Here is a 19,858-nt window from a genome sequence, read left to right as displayed (position 1 = left end):
GAGCTGTGCTGTGGCAGGTGTCACCACAGTCTTGCACATGGAGAAATCCCAGCAAATGGAACAGCTGACACACTTCAAGCCTTTTATTTCTTACTGTCTTGCAGCTCATTTACAAGAGCAATGTAGTCAAAGCAAAAGAAAAAACTCCTTCTGTGACTGTACCACTACAGAGACCTCATAAGATGTCATTGTTCTGCATGTTTCCTTAGAGTATATATATATATATATATATATATATATAAAAGCATGAACTTTGAGCAAAGGGAAGAAGCAAGCCAAAGAAATCTTGTCTCTTTTTCCAGTACTACACATCCTTATTTCCTTCCTCAGCCTCTGAAGAACCTGGCATATATGTTTTTTTTCTCATGGCACTCCTACAGCCTACCTCTGCCATCCTTGAAACTTCCTGATCCATAACAAACTTATTCACAGATCATGTTATGTCATTTATTTTCCACTAGGTGCTGGAAATGGGAACTAAATCTTCATTTTAAACTCAGTTTAAAATGGCTTGAGTGCTGATCTTATGAGCACAGCTTTGGATTTCTCATCATAGCTGGTTACAGTGATGAGGATGCCCAGAACCAGACTCAATCTGGCTTCTTTACTGAAAGCATTTAAATAACACAGAAAACACTAAAGGCTGTGTGTCTATCAGGTACAAGAGGGGATAAGCCAGAGGCCATATTTATTAGAGATGTTACTTACAGGAATCCTGGGGTGTGGGGTGAAGAAGGCTGTCTGAAACAGAAACCAGAGTGTTAAAACCATGATACCCTATTTTCCTAAAATGCAATAGTTTATATATAATATAATTATAAATTGCACACTCCATACATCCATAAGTCAGTTTATAAAAGAGCAACCCATTGTGACATCTGGGTGTTTGGAAAGAAGCCCACAAATATCTTACATCTCCCAGAGTATTTGAAATATGAAAATAAGACCATCCTGTGTGTCCTACCATGATGAAAAAACAATCAATCTTTAAACTTTATAGCAATTTTACTGCTAGCAATCTACAGCTCACTTTTCCACTTGGAGCCATCTTTTGTATTATTAAATTTCCTGATAGCATGATTGAGCTCAGGGTGTTCTCCCTCTGCTTTGCACCATGTACATGACATCTCAATGGGAATACACAGTCATTCTGAAGGAGTAGCAGCAAAAAGAAATTATAAAGCTATGTAGTAAGAGACAGTATCTTTTCTCAAACCTGATAAAATTTTGAAGGAAAAAAATAGACCTTGATGACATGAAGACATGTCAAAAGCATTACCTATTTAAACAGCTGAAACAGTGCCCTGGCTCCAGCCTAGATCAGTAGGAGGGAGCATGGCCAAGACATTATGTTGTTCAATACCACCTTATGCCACTGCCAGGGTAAAAGACAGGGGTTCTTTCTCTCACTTTGGAGAAGGGAAGGACTTCCCTTTCTATTGGATCGAGCAAGGCAGACGGAGCAGTGGGATAACGCTGGTCCTGACTGGAGGGACCATTTTGGGTGGCATAGCTGCAGTCAGGTCAAGCTCCACACACCCTCTTTTATCCACTTTTGTCATTAATATTGTTGCTGTTATTGTTTGTTTTCTTATCTTATTGATGTTTCCATAAATCGTTCTTATCCCAACCCGCAGTCTTTGCCTTTTGTGCCTCCAGTTCTCCTCTCTGGCCACACGTGGGTGGAAGAGGGGAGAAGGGGAAATGAGTGACCATAGGGTGGTTTTGGGGTCTTGGAGGGTCAAGGGTGCTAAATTGGGGAATATCATTCTTAATCTTGACAAATAGAAATTATTTGTCCCTACAAACACAGGAGGCTTGAGCAGGGGCGCACATCTCCATGTCCAGCCATGTTGTATTTTGTTTGTGAGCTGCCCTCTCTGCCTTTACTAACACAGATTCATCTTTGGTGTTGTGACTGAGTCATTCTTGTCTGACACATGTGGAGTCTTTGTGCACAAAGCACCATGAAGTGCTCTGGCATAGACAGAGGCCCAATTAATGGCAGGGAATAAATTACATCACCTTCTCTATTGCTGTGTCAAGGTCTTTAGGCACTTGATTTTCACCAACAAACCTTGATTCACCTTTTCTCCATAATCTGTGAATGAGGCAGCTTTATCCAGCTGTGGTGAGCAGAGCTGATGAGAGGATGTGTGCCATGTCTTGGAGGATCTATGACTGGCATCAGCCCTCTAGTGCAATGATGGTGCTTATTCCAAGCTGCCTTCTCGGGTTTCCTTACGGGGAACTCAGAGGTTTGTGTGTTTACATTCAGTGGGTGCTGATTTAATCACCAGTGAACTTCATGGTAACTATACTCAGGCTCCCCAAAGTAGCTTTGCACTGTCATTTTGAAAGCAATAAATTTATGCCCTCTTGGTCTGCTTTTGCAAAGAGGCAGGAGAAGGTACAAACTCACCAAAAAAATAAAAAGACCAAATACACCTTGATATTGCTTCTCTGAAACAAAGGGAGATAATCTCAGAGTAAATAGGTCCCAAAGTTTCTGCAGAGAAGTAACAAATTTGAAAATTGTTTCTGAGGAATTTATGTGGAGGAAGTGCAATGAAGCCTTGAATATTGTTACAGCACCAAACACAGTCTTACTTACTGTTCCAGGTAAGCCTGGGGGCCCAGGGGAACCTGTGTCACCCTGAAGAGAGAAAAAAAATGTAACCAATTACATAAAAATATTTGCAAATATAATTTAGAAGATGCAGCATTACCAGATGAGATGTAACACAACCTCCCAGCTCAGTGACACTCCTGAGCACAATTTTTGCTGTCCTTGCTTTGTTGCATGCAAGATTCTCATCCTGTTACCTTCATCCCTCTATTTTATCATTGACCTGACTTCACAGGTTGATGAATTTCTAAAGTTGCCCCATCCAGTTTAGGACATGGAGTTTAATTTGCTTTTTAAATTAAAGTTGACCAAAAGTCTTGACTGAAAACATGTTTTAGCTGAACTTCTTTCATTGATTAAAAAAAAAAATAAAATCTGTTTTTCCTCAAATATTTAAGTTGTTAAATCCAATTCTCTCCTAATTTTGAGTAAAAACTATGCTGTTGCTGGAGGATTTCCTAAGCACTGAGCCCACCTTCCTGTGGGCTGTGCTCCAAAAGCATCAGACCCCTGACACTTGGAAGCCAAGAGCTGCCAACAGCCGTTGTTAATGTCCCTGGTACAGGAGGTTCAGATGCCTCACTGATGTCAGTGCAACCACCCTGAAAGAGTTCCCATCTCCACAGGTGGTGAAAGTCACTGAGGACTGATGGAAGAACCCACATTCTGAATGCTACTGCCTCTGTAATGAGGGCAGTTTTCCCGTTATACACCCACAAGCATCTGCAAAATCAGTGCTTCTTCTTCACCTTCATGTTCACAAAGGTTGAATGTAAATTTGGGAGGACATTACTTTTGTCTACTTCTCTCACTTTCACTAAAATTAATGGTATTGTGATGGCAAAACCCCAGACTGTTCCTTAAGTTACTGTTCTATCCCCCACAGACAGGCACAGAAAATTTTTTAGATTTTAGTTCCAGGCTCATTTTTATCGGACAATTAATTATAAAACTGAAAAAAAAGAAAATATAACAAAACAAAATAAATTTTAAAATGCAAAGAAAAATTTCCTTGAATTAATGAAATTGTCCTTAATTTCATCAGATTTCATTGCTCAATAAATTATTGTCTCCATCCCATACATAGCTATTTCTGCTACTTCTCTGTAAAATTCAGCTGCAAGTCTTCCAAATTTTCTAGTCTTCCTCAGATAGCCTCCTCTATCACTTGTCTCAGCCCCTTTGTCTGTTTTCCTCTCTTGTCTAAGGAAGATCATGATCATTTCATGACTTGCCTTTTCTCCTCTTTCACCTTTCATTGCTGGGAGGCCATCTCTTCCTTTTTCTCCCTAAAAGTGGGAAAAGGAAAGCAAGAAATAGGCACATTTTTGATTTTAATGCATCAGCCTCACTAAAAGATTTTACACTCTCAGTTATCTTACCTGTCTTCCAAGATGCAGAACAAGCAATTAAAAATATAACATTATGAAGATGGCTTCCAAAATCCACTATATTTTCAAAACCAATGAATATCAATTGACTTCATAGAAAGGAAAACATTGATCCTAAAATAACTTGCTTATTGAAGATCCTACTGCCTTATGCAGTTATAAAAAGAAGAAGTTTTTTTTCCAATTGGAAAAGAGAGGCAGCAAAACAGCAGTCAAGACCCAGAGCAAATATTTGTATTACTATTTTTGATTTGGGTTGGAAGGTACCTTAAAGACCATTTAGTTTCAAACCCCTGCCAGAAATATATTCTGTATCCTGTGCTCTACAAGGCAGATAATGGAGCAAACTGCATGGAAAAACCTCTTGATTTTAGATCCTTCCTGATTACATTCAACCATGTCATCAGTTATCAGGATTACAGACCTCACTTATGTGGCTAAATTTACTGTCAGGCCCCTGACCCAAATATTTCCTGGTATGAAGACATCTCCAGAGTTCTGCAGCTACCCAGAGGAAGCAGTAGACACCAGGACTTGTGTAGAAGTTAAGCCATCAGAAAATAATTCAGCCATCTGCAGCCTTTTCCAGGGCTCAGTGACAAGGCAGGTAATTTTTTGTTGTTATCAGGAATTTTAATGTCCTTAAATCAGGCAAGTAATTCTGAAAGGGAGTTCTAAAGTGCAGTCTAACCTCTAGAGTCCTAACCTTTTCTACTGCCTCACAAGCAGCATGGCACATTTAGGATAGACCACTGTTCATTAGCACCTCTGTGTAAGTTGGGAACAGTCACTAGGCAAGGAATACCGTTTTGGATACTTGATAACCTTGCTGGTTGCCAATCAGCTGCTCATGACAGCCATCACACCAAGGGACAACATCATCTAGGGACACTTAAGATAAGTCCTCCTGATGCTAAATGGCCAAAAGTTCAATTTGTGGCTCAAAGTCACTCACCCGGTCTCCTTTTTCTCCTCTCAGTCCAGGTAAACCCCTAGGACCAGGAAAACCAGCTTCACCCTGAAAATAAGACAAAATGTGTGAAATCTGAATTCTGCAAGACAGACCTTGAGTCTTCTCATGAGATTGATTGTAGATGTAGTTTGCTGACAGAGAATGAGATTAGTTTGATTATCAAATAAGTTCTTAGGGTTTTTTTAAACCATTACTTAAAGCAGCAATTAAGACTTCTCTATTTTTTGGCTGTTAACTGATGCCACAGAATGTAGGATGTATTTCCTTCATGCTGTTCTGTAGCAGGACCAAGAAAGTAAATGAAAGCAGAAAAAGAAATAAAATCTGACTTTTATTTTTATCTTTAATGACCTGGTGTAGTCTGGAAATGCAAAAACTGCAGTGCATTAATCTGAATGGTACAGATGTCACCTGATGAAGAGATCTAGAATTATCTGAGTACCCTACTGCACATTTGGATTTAATTCTGTTTGAACATTATCTTTGAGTTTCTGCTTTACAGTACTTCTTATTAGAGTAACTATGATCTCTGTGTCATGTGGTTTCTCCTAAATATATCAAGTATTCTCAAATTTAGCTCCCAGTCGACCCAGTTTGTAATCTGAAAATAACCATGTGGTTTCCTATTTATATTTCTTTTCTATCTGAATTTATAGTGCAATATCACAAAGGAGATCAGTCATGGACAGAACCCAAATTCACAAAGTCTTGTACAAATACTGAACTAAGAAAAGGTACCCTGCTCTGAAGAGATTATTTTATGTATAGAGAGAGCACAGGATTATCATGATAAAGGTGCAGTGAGTCTGTACACAGAATCAGGTGAGGAACAAGATGCTCTGGTAACTGAGGATGGCTAAGAACATCTGGGTGATGTTGGGAAAATTTTAAAGAAAGTGGCATTTGGTGACAGATGGAGTGGTGCTTTCTCAGAGCCACTGTGGGATCCTGGCTGTCATGGAATCATAGAATGGTTTGGGTTGGAAGAGACCCTAAAGATCTTCTAGTTCCAGCCCCTGCCATGGGCAGGGACACCTTCACCTCAACCAGGTTGCTCAATCTGGACACAATTGGACACATCCAATCTGGCCTTGGACACTTCCCAGAATGGAAATTACAGTGAGATCCCAATGATTCCAGAGACTCAGAGAACAATCAGAGCATCTAACATTGAAGAAAACAGAGGAGAATTTAGAGGGAAAATAAAAACATGGTGTAAATTTGGCATCTGAAAAGGTCCTCAAGCAAAAAATAAGTGATTTTGTATGAGTTCAAGGGCAGAAAGATAGTACAAAACAGCCAAAGTAGATTTGTTAAAAATAAATCATATCAAAGCCATCCAGTTCCCTCTCTAGACATGAAAACTAAACAGACAAGAGGAAATAATTTTTCTGATGTATCTTGACTTTAGTAAAATATCTGACATAGGCCAACACGATGTTTCCATCTGTAACCACAGAAATGCAGTGTAGAATGGTCTCTGAAGGGTGGTGTATAACTGAATGAAGAAACAGTATTCATATACCTGCTATTAGCCACTTACTGTCAAAATTCAGAGGATATATGAAGTCCTCTCAGGGACAGCACTATTCAATTTACTACAGGAAAGAGAACATTTATGAAACGCGGAGAACATCACATTGAGGGGCAAGTGTCTTGGAAGTTGGTGTTATAATTCAAAACAGCCCTGTGTGAGGAGATGATTCAGACCAAGGGACAGTGTTCTGGTTGGGGGCTGGCCCTTTGTTGCACTTGGACCAAGCCTGCCTGGAAACTTCAAGCCTGTTAGTTTGCTTGCCCAGCTACAGCGAAATGACATCAAGGAAGGGTACAGAAACCACTCCTCCCTTGGAGCCTGATGAAAACGCTCCTGAGGAATCATTTGCCCATGCTGTGGTGATTTCCCCTTTCCTGGGGCACCAGACAAGGATACTTTCCTAGGAACTGTGTGATACCTATCAAGCATATTATAAGGACTTCTGGAATAGCAGCAGTACAGTCCAGACTCACAGGGTGGAGTAATTATTATTAACTTAATGAGTGCCTTATCCCAATAAACCTCAATTTGGGCCTCAGACTTGTAGCCTTATTCCATCAATCAAAGAATCATTAAGATTGGAAAATACCTCTAAGATCAACCATAACTCTCATCCATGCAAGTGCTGCACCTTCAATCACAGATGCAAATGACATGCACAGATCTTGTCATCAGCAAATGGCTTTGTTATCTCATGTGGTCACTTGCTATTATTTTGGCAGGTAGGGTTTGCTGTTATGACTGTTTTTCCTGCTCACCTGCTCACCAGGTTGGCCACGGCTCCCCGGTTCACCCTGGAAAAACAAAAGCAAATCTATAACATTGTAAGAACTTGACCCTTTGGTAAGAACATCTTGCAATTAACAAAATGTGATCCCTACTGGTCCATGTTGTTCTACCTACATCCCACAAGGCTCTGAAATTGCCTTTTTGGGGGCTTGGGAACACAGACTGCAAGGAGCCAACACATGGTCCAGGTTAGACCTCTCTGCACACTTGGGCTTGAGAGAGGAGCATCAAACAAGGGTTGGTATTTTGGAAACACCGTGAAAATCAGTGAACCCCATCTGCCCATCTCCTTATGTCTCCAACTTCAGAGGAATCTTATTCTCCTGACATCAGTACAAGAGCTTCCAAAATCACACCTTGGTTGACTCAGTGGATACAGCAGACTATGACATACAGTCTCTTACCTTAGGGCCAGCTTTTCCAGGAAAGCCTTCCTCACCCTTTTCTCCTCGTTCTCCCTGCAGGGAACACAAGAGGTCAATACACAAACTCCTCTGGTGTTTGTGCAGCACATTTGCAGTCAATGGTGAGGAATATTTTAACTCAGCTCCTCAGGATCAGCTTGAGGGTATAAATGCAGTAAAATGAGAATATGCTTCCTGGAATGCTTTTCCATTCTAGTGCCATTTGCAATCACATCTTCAGCACCCTACTGGAGAATTTCTGGAATAACACAATCCCTGTTGCATTAAAGATGTCCATAGTGAATTATCTGGGAAAAAAACCACCTCCATTCAGTTTCTTCAAACTGTATGTGGTTAGAAGGTTAGAAAGTGTTTTGAAAAACAAAATTTTGGGACTGGGGCCTTGGTCACTAGATCCATTATGTAAATATTTTAAAGCTGATCTTCCAATCTGGGTGGCATCAGCATGGACAGCAGAGGCTGCAGTGGTTGAAATGTGGCTCCATAGCTGGGAAGTGCAGTAAGTACCACACAGATATGTGGATAAAATCCAAATTTAACATCAGAAATATGTTATGGGCTGTAAATTCCTCACATTTATTCATCTATAAATGGGAGCTGGGGACTCTGCAGGATCTGGGATCAAACATCAGAAGCAAGAAAACTTCTGCCAATGCAATCCAAGGCAATAGATGGTTAAGAGCACTTTTCTTTAATACAATCATCTTTAACATAATCATCATCCCCAAAAACTAGCTTGGCCTTTGTAGTCAAAACATGGTACATTTCTTTGGCCCTTACTTGTAGTGGTATGAGAAGTCAAGTGTCTCCTGTCTCTACTATCTATCTCTACTTTACTATCTCCCTTCTCTCAATGCAGAGACAACAGAGGAGAAAACTCCCTTTCCCAAGCCATTTGGAGAAGCTTTCAAATGAGGCATAAGAAATATGAAATAATAAAGAACCAACTTTCTGCCACACTGTCCTAGAGAAGGCTCGGGGGGATGGCATCTCTTCTTCCCAGCCCTTCAGGGGGTAAAGAAAGGAACATTTTTGGAGCCTGCTACACGTTTTTGCTCTTCTTCTTTGTGCCTTGGACTTGCCAGTCACTGGATTTCCTGACTGATTGTTTGCAATGCCCAGCTGTGTTTTTCCTGCTTCCCTTGCTTGCTCACCCCAATAATCTGCCCAGGAAAGCAGCTTAATCTCAGTGTCTGTGGGGTCACTTGCCTTTTGACCTGGAAGCCCTGGAAGCCCACTGAGCCCATCTTTGCCAGGCAGCCCCTAAACAAGAGGAAAACAAGCTGTAAATTCTTTGAATTATTACCAGCAAACTCAGCATAAGTATGCTCAGTTCATCCCTCCTCTCATGCTGCTAAGTTTAAGAAAAGAAGAACCCCCTCATGTATTTTTGTTTGATTTTTTTTCCTACTGAGTCTCAAAAGACACAAAAATTCTCACACTGTGCATTTTTGCTCTGCCCTTTCTTCCAGTGTCTCAGTTTTAGTGAATGACCACTGGATGTCAGCATTGTTACAGAGAAATTCCACTATAGAGCTTATGTACTGAGGCTCTTTAAATCTTTTTATGTATCTTATTTACATTTTAACTTATTCTCTATAAGTCCCTATTATCTGTAGCTATAAATACTTTCTTTTACATCTATTTCTCCTTTTAAATATTAGTAATTTCTTATACATTAGATAGACACCTAAAATTAAATTATATAGCAAATAGTGACAGAGTGGCTCAGCAAGATAAGAATTAAAATTACTTCCTGTAATGCTTTTTAAATGCTGAGAAAAAGTTTTTTCCCTTTTCCAAGTGTCAGTAAATTCACACACACTACAGGTTGTAGGTGGCAATTCTATACTAAGTATTTAATAATTCAGCTTTTATGACTTAAGACCAACAGAAATTGCTACACTGATAAATCTGAGATTTTAATCATGAGTTATCTGGTCTGATTCAGGAAATTCCAGGTTTGGAAAAACACTATTGTGTCAAATGCAAAAGGAATTTTGAAAGGTATCATATAAAGAAAATATCACGATCCAATTCCGTAGGAATAGTGGGGCTGCACCTGTTAAAATTCTTATTCACAGAAGGTATCTGATATTAATTTCTGGATTAAAGGTGACAGCATTGGAGCCCATGTTAAAATCTTGTATGACAAGATGTGGGAAACAAAGCAGACTTAAGAATTAAACTATCTGAAGTAATGAAGAGCTTTGAGGTGAGGGAAACAGTTCCTCAACACTTACAGCTGGTCCAGGTGGTCCAGTTTTACCAGAAACTCCAATCTCTCCTGGCAGTCCCTAAGAAATAAAATCATGAGAAAAAATAAATCAGTATTTCTGTTCTTTGCAGGAATCTCACTGAAGATTGCTGCTTTCAATAGAAGTGCAGTTTTCCTTTCAACTGCAGTCAGGTCACTGCCATGGGGACCCTGGAGACACTGAGTTATCCCCAGGAAGCACCAGTGTGGTTCCAAGGCTCAGCAGGGAGAAGCTGTGCTCTGGGACCAGCTGTGGCTCTGCAGTAGAGAAAATATAAGAGAAAACACACATTGCCAGAGGCCTTAACTCTGTTCCCTCTGAAAGCCATGACCTAAAATTTTCTCCAGGTGTTTTTTCTTCTCCTTGATATAACACAAACGCCCCCAAGCTTTCTTACCGGTGGCCCAGGTGGTCCTGGGGGTCCAGCAATGCCTGGGGGCCCTGGAGGTCCCTGCAAGAGAGGAAACAAAGCAAATTTATCAAATACTCTGGTAGCAGCTGAGAGCCTCAGGTTCCCCCCTGTGTAATAGGGGCCCTCAAGGAAACAGGCACTGAGCTTTATTTGCTTAACTTCTACCCAAAAAGTGCAAGGTGCCAAACCAAGGGGCCATGAACACAGGTAGAGCATTATCTTCTGTCACTGCTGCAAGGGTAGCTCCATCCTCCACTCCAGTACAAGAGAAGGAGGAATTGAAGGCCACAACACAAAGCTTGACCAGTGGGATTCCTTGGAGCATCCAGTTGAAGTTAACCTTGATTCATGTTGTTTCAAAGTGAATAATTTACCTCTGCAAAGAATTTGCTGAAAGCTACTAATGAATGGACCAGGCTTGTGGTTTGAGCTTGCTTTTTTTGGGAAGATGAGGGTAAAAATATGAATTCAAGAGTATGGAGAAATGCTGCAATGGCTCGAGTGTTTTAAAATAAAATGGGCCACCATTTTGTTGCTTGACATCAACCTAGCAGGTAGGAAAAGATCCTTACAAACTCATAGTTTGATGAACACATTCAGTTGGAAATACCTGAACATTCTTACTCATTTCCCTACAACAGCTGTTACTCTTAAGAGAAACTTTCTCTCAATAGCCACTTGATTTAAAGAGGGAATTATTTTTTATGCATCAAGCAAATTGTTAATTGGCTTCCTATGAAAGATTTGTTTCCAGCCTTGACAAATTTTAGTATGTTGCTTGTGATACAAAGGTGTTTGTTACTGCCAGCTTCCCCTGCAGACAAGACCGGATTTCTCCTATGCTCAGAATGAAACGTGTTCATGTATTTTTTGGATCAGGACCTGAGCAAACAGCATGAGAAATGGATATATGACTGAGCTAAAATTTTACTCTGGCTGCCTCTTTCTGTCTTTCTAACATGACAATCTCATTAATTTCCAGTTTTCAGATGGAGTGTGATTGTACTTCAAAAACAACAAACCACCCCACCCAAAACCTCTGTAAAGGTTTGAAACTGAGAAACAATACAAGAGAGAAAATGGCCAGACAGCATTTTCCCTGTCATCAAGTATTAAAGTATTGCAAGCCATAGATCAATATTAGCATTTATTTTTAATGAAAAACAGAGACGAAGAGAAGAATATGGTGTAAAAAAGTGAGGAGAAGGATGTATTTGAGGCATGGTTTGGCAGAGACAGCAGGTAAGTGATCTTATAAAATGCATTAACTAACTTCAGCCAGGAGCTAAGGTAGTCTCTCACCAATAGATGGGGCAAAGAGACCAGAAAAGGATCCTGTAGCTGCACTTGCCTCCTTGCAACTCAGAACAGACATGGAGTTATCCTGTCAACAACATCTCACTTGTAAAGTGCCTCAAATGTGAACACAGCAAAACAGCCCCAAAAAGATGTGCCTTCAGATGCACTGATGCTGATGATTTCATTCCTGGGGAGTCCTGCAGTTGGATCTGCAGTTAAAGATTATACATCCTTCAGGACACACTTGGTCAAGACCATCCTTCATTTGAAAAGGCTTCACCATTCAAGGAAAAGAGTCCAAATAAGCCCAGCACCAAGAGAAAATACTACACACAGACACAACTGTGTGAAGACACAGCTGGATGGAGCAAACAGACACCAAGGACATGGAAATTCTGCTTGGCACTACTCCACCCTTACAAGGCATTGCTGAGAGGCTCTACAGAAGGTATGGGCTCCAGGAAGGGGCTTCCATTAAGAAAAGGGGGAGTACTGGGAAAGAAGTTTAAACTAGAAAAAAGACACACTGATTCAGATTGGACTGTGTGTAAATTTACCTTTTCAGGCTTTCCTTGATATTTCCATCAGTTCCTTCCTAATAATTTAATTTTGTTCTCTCTGTGTCAGTAAGTGAACTGCCTGCCTCTAGGAAACACATCTCCTTCCTAGCCCTGCAACAGGGAACTTCTATCAGGAGGTGAAAATCCCCAGTCAGGACCCAGCCTCCGTGGAATTGCATTTTATTGAAATGGTATGCTCTGGCTCACCCCTGGAAAGTGTATAGCTTATTCCAGGTCTGTAACCTCCCCTGCAGTATCGTGTATCTCTATTGGCCTGAGGATCAATCCACGCCCACTTTGAATCTCTCTGTTAAGGGTGCAAAGGGAGAGGGCTCTTTCTTTTTGCCTTGGAGGCCTCAGGAAGCTCTGCTCCTCTCCCCTTCCCCTCTCTCCTTCCCTCTCTCCCCTTCCCTTCCCCCTCTCTCCCTCAGTGACCATGTTGCCTTCCTGGGGTAAAACTCCAAATAAATCTTCATCTCATCAGCACCTCACCAGCTGTCTGGAGTCTCCTTGCCTGCCTGCATGCGAATACCAATGAACCTAGAGCCCGAGGGGCTCCCAGGGAACCCTCCTCGGGGACCCCCCTAAATCCAAACTACAACAAGCCTCAGCCCAAGCAATCCCAGGGATGATGTGTTACCCCACACAGTGAGTTGGCCACGGTGTATCAGATCTAAAAGCAAAATCTTACTCCAACATCTGTCAGCAACCAGTGTAATCCCTAAAATGTGAAGTGCTACATCCTCCTCATCCCAGCTCTTTCTCCCAGTAACTCTTGGTATTCTCTTTATCCAAGACAATTTCTAATTACTTTCTTAAACTTTGCATATGTTAGACCACAATAACCTGATGCAACTGTAAATCCTGAAATTGAGTCCCACTGATCCTTTTCCTAAATTGCCACTAATAATTCCATTTCATTGTCCTCCAAGAGATAATTACCCACGATATCATGCACAAACTGGGTTACAGATAGCATCACCATGTGTTGTACCAACAAATGCTACACCGCTAATGGGAAGATCTTCTGATAAAATCTTCTCTGAGGTGGACACAGAAAGAACAGAAAGTTTTCTGAAATGGCCAGCAGTATCCCTTGGAGAGGCTGGCAGCCTGCTCCAGCTGACTGCACACAGCAGTACATTGCCTGTCTTACTAGGTTTCCTGCTTTCTGCAGCCTGGGCTACAGCAAGTGATGGGATAAAGTGAAATAAAATGGCAGAAATACATCATAAATATCCTTTATAGAGCACTCCCTTTTGCCACTGTGCAGAGAATTTCTGTTTCATTTGTATATCAACATCTTGTATTGTAGCCCTTTTTCTGACTTCTGAGTATAATTCAGAGCAAGTAATATTCTTTTTAAATATTAGGATTCACCAAACTGATAGAATCTATTTATGTTTTAAAAAACACAGCATAAAACTACAGCAGCAGGACTGTGTGTAATGTTTACCCCCAAAAATCTCACACCATCTGTTTTCTTCGCTTCCATTTTAAGTGAATCCAAATTAAAGCACCTGATTTACACAACCACCTTTTTCAAAAAATTATTTGATGAATTTTACAGATGGGAGTCCCTATCCCAAATCCAGACCACAGTGTTGTCCTGTTAAAACCTTGAACCAGAAGAAAATAATCACAGGGTGTATTTTTTTTCCAGCTGGTAAACATTCTGACATGTGCATTGTACATGTTGAGGCAAAAACTGATACATGAAAGCTTGATTTTAAAACAGATCTACATTAACTCACTTTAGAAAACAAATGCAAAACATAGAAATTTTGTTCAAATGTTTAGATTAGAATATTTTTCAACTGTTGCTCTGAAACAAAAATATTTCAAATATTCATTAAAATCTAAAATCTAAATATGGTGTGGAGGCATGTGTGTTTTGGGATGGGATATCTTTAAAAACATCGTGGAGGGTGGATTTTTTCAGGCTTGTGTTTCATCCAGCCACATTCCTTAGACAATGTAATGCAGTGACAGTGCTGAGGAAAGAAATTTGACACTTCACACCAGAGACACAGCTGTGTCTGTCCTCCAGAATCCACTCTCCAGTGCTCTCCTCTTCCAGTGTGTACCTTGCTGGAAAGATGGGCTGGGAAAGGCAAAGATATTAAGATTTAGGTTTTGCTCTCCCTAAGGAGGCTCTGAGAAGGAACAGAAACCTTTGTCTGTGACTCCACCAGTAGGCTGCTCGGCCTAAATGTCTTTTCCATGAAAGAAGGGATGACTAAGTCTTAAGGGGAGGTGAACAAATGACATTCCACAATGAAAACCGAAGTCTGATGGCTTTCCCAGACACCTGAAGGCAAAGCATACACAGACATATTTTCTGTGTATTATTCCACGCTGCTGTCTGGATTCTCTTACACTATGACAAAGGTTTAGATAAGGCCTTAACCCATATTAAAACAGATTCTGGTCTGGGCTCTTAATGCAGTGCACCAGGTTTACAAACAAGAAGAAGGGACATGCAGAAGCATTCTGTCTGCTGCTGAAATGAGAGCAAAATGAGTAACTGAGGGACTGACAGCCTTTTCCCTTCCACTCTCTCTTCTTGTCTCCACTTCAAAGACATTCCCCACAACTTCAACCCTTAGAAAGTCCCCACAGATCCTTCCGGTTATCTTTGTGCTGTCTTTTCTTTATTTACATTCCTTTCCCGTCAGAAATGAACCTGTTGCAGCCAGTTTTGTGGAGCAGCCTGTGTGTCTCACTATGTCCTCTGCTACTCCATCACTCCACTTCTCCGTGGCATCTGAGAGGATTGCAGGACCATCTCCTCAAATCTGCTTTTCATTTTTCACTCCAGCCACTTCTGCTGGGAATTGGAATTATACAATCAGAAAATCATTATAGTTGGAACAGACCTCTAAGATCCTCAAGTCCAACCATCAACCACCAGGGCTGCCACAGCCACCACCAAACCACATCTCTAAGTGCCATGTCTTTTAAACAGCCCCAGGGACAGTGACTGTACCACTTCTCTAGGCAGTCTGATCCAGTGCTTGACCATCCCTTCAGTGAAATAATTTTTCCTTCTATCCAATCTAAAATGGAAATTATTACTGAGATATTTTTCGTAATGCTGCATTAGTGCACAGTGTTTCTCTCTCTGCTGAAATCCTGTCTTACAAATCAATACAAAGGTAAGAGAACATATAAAAAAAGCTGTTGCTGATGATACTAAAAATCAAAAGCCCGAAGAGCCAACAGGTCTAAGCATTTGTCTGCAATACACATCCTATAGTCAGCATCAGTGACAGTGCCATAATTCATACACGGATCCAGTCTCCAGTCATTTCATCAGGCTGCATTGGAACTGGAGTACCAACATGAAATGTAAAATAAAAGTTGTTGACAGCAACAAAAAATTTTCTGAACTGTCTTTGGAGCTCTTTAAAAGTACAGAATAAAGTTGACTTTGTACATAGCAGTCTCTCTAGGAGAGTCTCCTGCTTCCAGTGAAAGGCAGTGTTTGTTTAATTTAATCACAGTGTAATCTATGGACATGATCTCTTTTGTCTACAGGGGAAGATTTATTTCCCCATGTGTTGGCTTGGAGTTGGGTTACTGAGTCAGTGCAGCAAATGAGAAAAAACAACTATAAAAACCTCCTTTAATGTCTTTTGTTTCAGCACTATTAGTAATCTTCACAGGTGAAGACTTTTTTAATTTATTTTTTAAAGGTATAGATCTTATTAAAGATCGCTCTGAGCAATATCTTCCAATTCCAAGCAACACTGGCAAAGTTTGAATTCAATCTGAGCTTTGCAGCTGGGGCCCACATCCTTTTCTTACATTTTGCAGTATTAACTTGCACTACAAAAAGGACATTAAGGACACTGTGCATTTCAGAGGAGATCATTTATTTCCTGAATTACTTAAGAAAAGCTGGGCTTGAGCTCACACCCTACAGACAAGTCTATACTAATTAAATCACTTCCAGCCAGGACCATAACAGGTACAGCTTGTACTATCTTCCTCTCAGGTCTTACTTACGCCACCAGCTTATCTAGCACAAGGCAAGCCTCAGTAACAGCCCAGCAGTGTTGCAAGGCAGTGGTATGGCATTTTTCTTTAAATCTCAAAGACTTCTGATGTGCTTTGCTGTCTCACAGGTGGCCAGTCAGCAAGTACCCACTCAGCTCAGGGAGCCTCGACAGTGCCTCAGTGCCCATTTGTAGGTGCTGGTTTTAAGAGAGCTTCAGGATCCATTGATGATATTAATTGGATCTTCATCAACAGGAGCAGGCACCTGCATGCCCATTCTTAACCCAAAAAGTGCTCGCATTTGGAGCCAAACCCCAGCCAGTGATACAGCTCAGAGTGCCTGAGCCAACTATATCAGCTGAAAGTTCCTTACAGAAATGCTCATTTTTCAGTCTGCATTTGAACATCCTACTGCAATAAAAGTTTGGCCTATAATTAAGGTCCCTGGACACTAAAATAGTACAAATAATAACATAAACCCATTATAAGTTCAGGTATCTGTGTCCTTGCTGCCAGAAAATTGTTCAAGTCCAGAAGGGAAAAAATATCCAGAGTTTCTACTCCATGGCTTAATGATGTTGCAAGATGTAAAGATGACTGGAAAATAAATGCTCATTTTTAAAGGTGCTGATCAGACAACATGAAACAAATAAGCAGATAGACAGGTTCACCACCACAGCTGATTTGGAAGGGAAAATAAACATTTAAAAATATTTTTATATAATAATTTGGTTTGAGTTGGTGTGTGCAAAGAGAGACAAAGCTAACCTATTGTCACAAAACATCCCCAGTCTAGCAGGGAAGTTGCCTCCTAGATGCTGCTTCAGGGTCTGACACTTAAATCATCTCTCAAATGGTCCTTGAGACTTGGACTGACTTATCTCAATTGCAGTTCATCACTGGACCCTGGAAACACAGAAAATCCTCAGTTGGAAGGGACCCACAAGAGTCCTTAAGTCAGTTCCCTTGCACAGCTGCCTGATCTTCTGTGCCTTCTCTGCTGGACAGAGAATGACAGCAAAGTGTTTTCTTGAGAAAGCCCAATAATAACTTCAGACCTTTCCTGTGTCCTTCAGCAACACTGAGCCTTCTAAAGCTCCTATATCAACCCCTTCCTCTTGTCCACACAGGTATCAAAGTGGGGAATCAGGTCAGAAAACAAAAGCAGACATAAATTTTAAATTGCAGAGGAAAGGGAGACTATTTTCGTGACCTCATCTAGTTTATGTGCAACCAACTCAAATCAGTTGTCCCTCAACACCGTGGGGACATCACAGGAACAGCTGACATAGGCTTCAAACACAAAACTTGAATGAATATCCATGTAACTACAGAACAAGAAAACCACTTTTCTTCCTGGGCATTTTTGGGGCATAGTCTAATTAAGAAAAAAATAATAAAAAGACAAGAAAATGCTGATAAAATGCTTTAAAAATCTAATGCCACAAAAAGTGCTGTTAAGCTGAAAAGTAGTTTTGTCACAAAGTGAATGTAAGCATTTTCTTTAAAGAGAAATATGGAAATCTGCAGTAATATGTCCAGAACAGACTGCCACTGCAGGAATAGGAACAATATTTTACCTTTCATGCAGTTAGCTTGGAGGAAGAGTCAATTTAAGTATCCCTTGATGGGGCAAGCATTTTGTGCAGTTTTAATGAACATAAAATTTGCTAACATTATTTAGCTTGTGCAAAAAGGAAAATTACTTAATCCTATGTCAGCAATTTTCACAGATACATTTATAAAATTGCTAACACACGCATATATATGTTTAATTTGCAGGGAACTTGAGCTAAGTAAGTGGGACATTGTTTGGATGAATACTGTCAGGTATCTTAAAAATAATAGATGGAAAAAATCTTCCTCCAAAATGAAGGAAAAGTAAAAAAAAAAAAATGAACAAACCAACAACCAACCAACCTAATGAAAATAATACAACAAAAACAGTGTTGGATTCAATGATCCAAGAATTCAAGAAGCATTCTTGTATGCTCTCAGGCACAGGAAGGGATTCTTGGGGTGTCCTATGCAGGGCCAGGAGTTGGACTTGATGATCTTTATGAGTTCCTTCAAACTCAGAATATTCTATGATTCTAAAATCTTTTCAATCCATTAGAAACACTCTCTTCATTCTTGCATGCTACTGCTGAAATACTTGCAAATTAGATACTGTACTGAAGGAAAAAAGTCTTAAAACAAGTAAACCAGTATCAAGTGGTGTTTGGCAGGGCAAGGTTCCCTGCTGAACACAAGGGACTTCACTTGCATGGGGCCACAAGCCTTTGGATTGCCTCTCTGACATTCTCCATAGACATGTGAACAGCTCTTTACAAAACTCCTGTCACACAAACCACGTCTAGATCATTTCTCCTGGTTACAGGGGCATAAATTACCAGATCAAATAAATGAGCAACCAGTATCTGCTGTCTAGCAGTGTGCTGCTTGTTGCAGTACCTCACCAACAGTTGCAGCAATGGAAGCTCATCATTCTTCCCCAAACTTTAGCAGTTATTGGAACACAATCCTAAAGCCAAAGTCCAGTTTGTTAATTTACTATTGAAAGGGGAACAAATTAAATGTTCAGTTTTATTCTGAGTGGTCAGCTCAATGGGAGCTTGCACCTTTCCTGCTTTAGGAAAGGATATTTTTCTTATTGCAAGAGCGACCCTACAAAGTGATTCAGGTCTGCTGAATTTGTCTGCAAAGTTAGCAGGAAACTAAGTCAGAGGTGTCAGGGTTATTATAACACAGAGCCAAACAGGCTGATCCAGGGTGGGACTAAATCCTCTCTGATCATTCTTACCACACTGTTTTGCCCTAGGATGTTGCGGTGCAATTTGGGGCTCTAATTTGCCAAAAGCTTTAAACAGAAGGAGTTAAGGGGTCATTAACTTAAGACATCACCCTTCCTCACAAATCACAAAACACAAATCAATGATTTCCCTCTGGAATGATGCTGCTCTAAGCACAAGCAATGGGGAAATCCCATACAACACACCTGTCCTGTTTCAAAGATGTTGAAAAATTCTGGAAGGTAAAAGTAATTGCGGTCAGACAGACAGACATCTCTCAATCTCAACAAAATAAATTATTTGGGAGCTAAAAGAAGAAACACGAAATTCAAATTCAGTACAAATAAGAAGATCACACATGCTACATTGTGTGGTTTCATGTCCCCTGTTGCCGTAAAACCTGGTTTTACACATATTATAGGAGAATGAAGAAATCATTGCTTACCTGAGGGCCAATCAGACCATTGATGCCTGGGAATCCTGGTTCTCCCTTTTTACCCTGCATGTTCAACAGAGGAGCACATATTAGAGAGCAGACCAAAGATTGCTATTGATTTTCCAGTCTTTCACTCCCAAACTGGTAAATCAACATAATGTGGGTAAACAAAACACAAAAGCTAAAAATAAAGACAACAGAAACCATTTGGAAATGAAACCCCAGTTGTCTTTGACAATCTTGTATCTCCCAAATTGTGACAATAGTCATAAAGTTGAGGGCTGTTCTCATGCACATCATGGCATCTCCTACATTTTGCAATCCCACCTGGCTTCCCCCTGCAGAGGGGTAAGGA

The 19,858-nt window shown here is 40.5% G+C and overlaps 1 protein-coding gene across 1 annotated transcript in view; it reads right to left on the bottom strand.

Annotated features, from left to right (window-relative positions):
* The window catches only part of COL22A1 (collagen type XXII alpha 1 chain), a 220,451-nt gene that overhangs the window by 76,166 nt on the left and 124,427 nt on the right, over positions 1-19,858 (bottom strand). The window contains exons 22-31 of the mRNA XM_063408152.1: positions 19,513-19,566; positions 10,400-10,453; positions 9,988-10,041; positions 8,954-9,007; positions 7,724-7,777; positions 7,289-7,324; positions 4,976-5,038; positions 3,865-3,918; positions 2,615-2,656; positions 709-741 (exon numbers count right to left, since the gene is read on the bottom strand). Coding sequence (XP_063264222.1) covers positions 709-741; positions 2,615-2,656; positions 3,865-3,918; positions 4,976-5,038; positions 7,289-7,324; positions 7,724-7,777; positions 8,954-9,007; positions 9,988-10,041; positions 10,400-10,453; positions 19,513-19,566 — 498 coding nt within the window. The remainder of the gene's footprint in view (positions 1-708; positions 742-2,614; positions 2,657-3,864; positions 3,919-4,975; positions 5,039-7,288; positions 7,325-7,723; positions 7,778-8,953; positions 9,008-9,987; positions 10,042-10,399; positions 10,454-19,512; positions 19,567-19,858) is intronic.

The sequence above is a fragment of the Prinia subflava genome, chromosome 1, assembly GCF_021018805.1.
Source record: "Prinia subflava isolate CZ2003 ecotype Zambia chromosome 1, Cam_Psub_1.2, whole genome shotgun sequence".
NCBI lineage: Eukaryota > Metazoa > Chordata > Aves > Passeriformes > Cisticolidae > Prinia > Prinia subflava.
The sequence above is the reverse complement of the archived record's forward strand: the minus strand, read 5'-3'. Positions and strand labels throughout refer to the sequence as shown.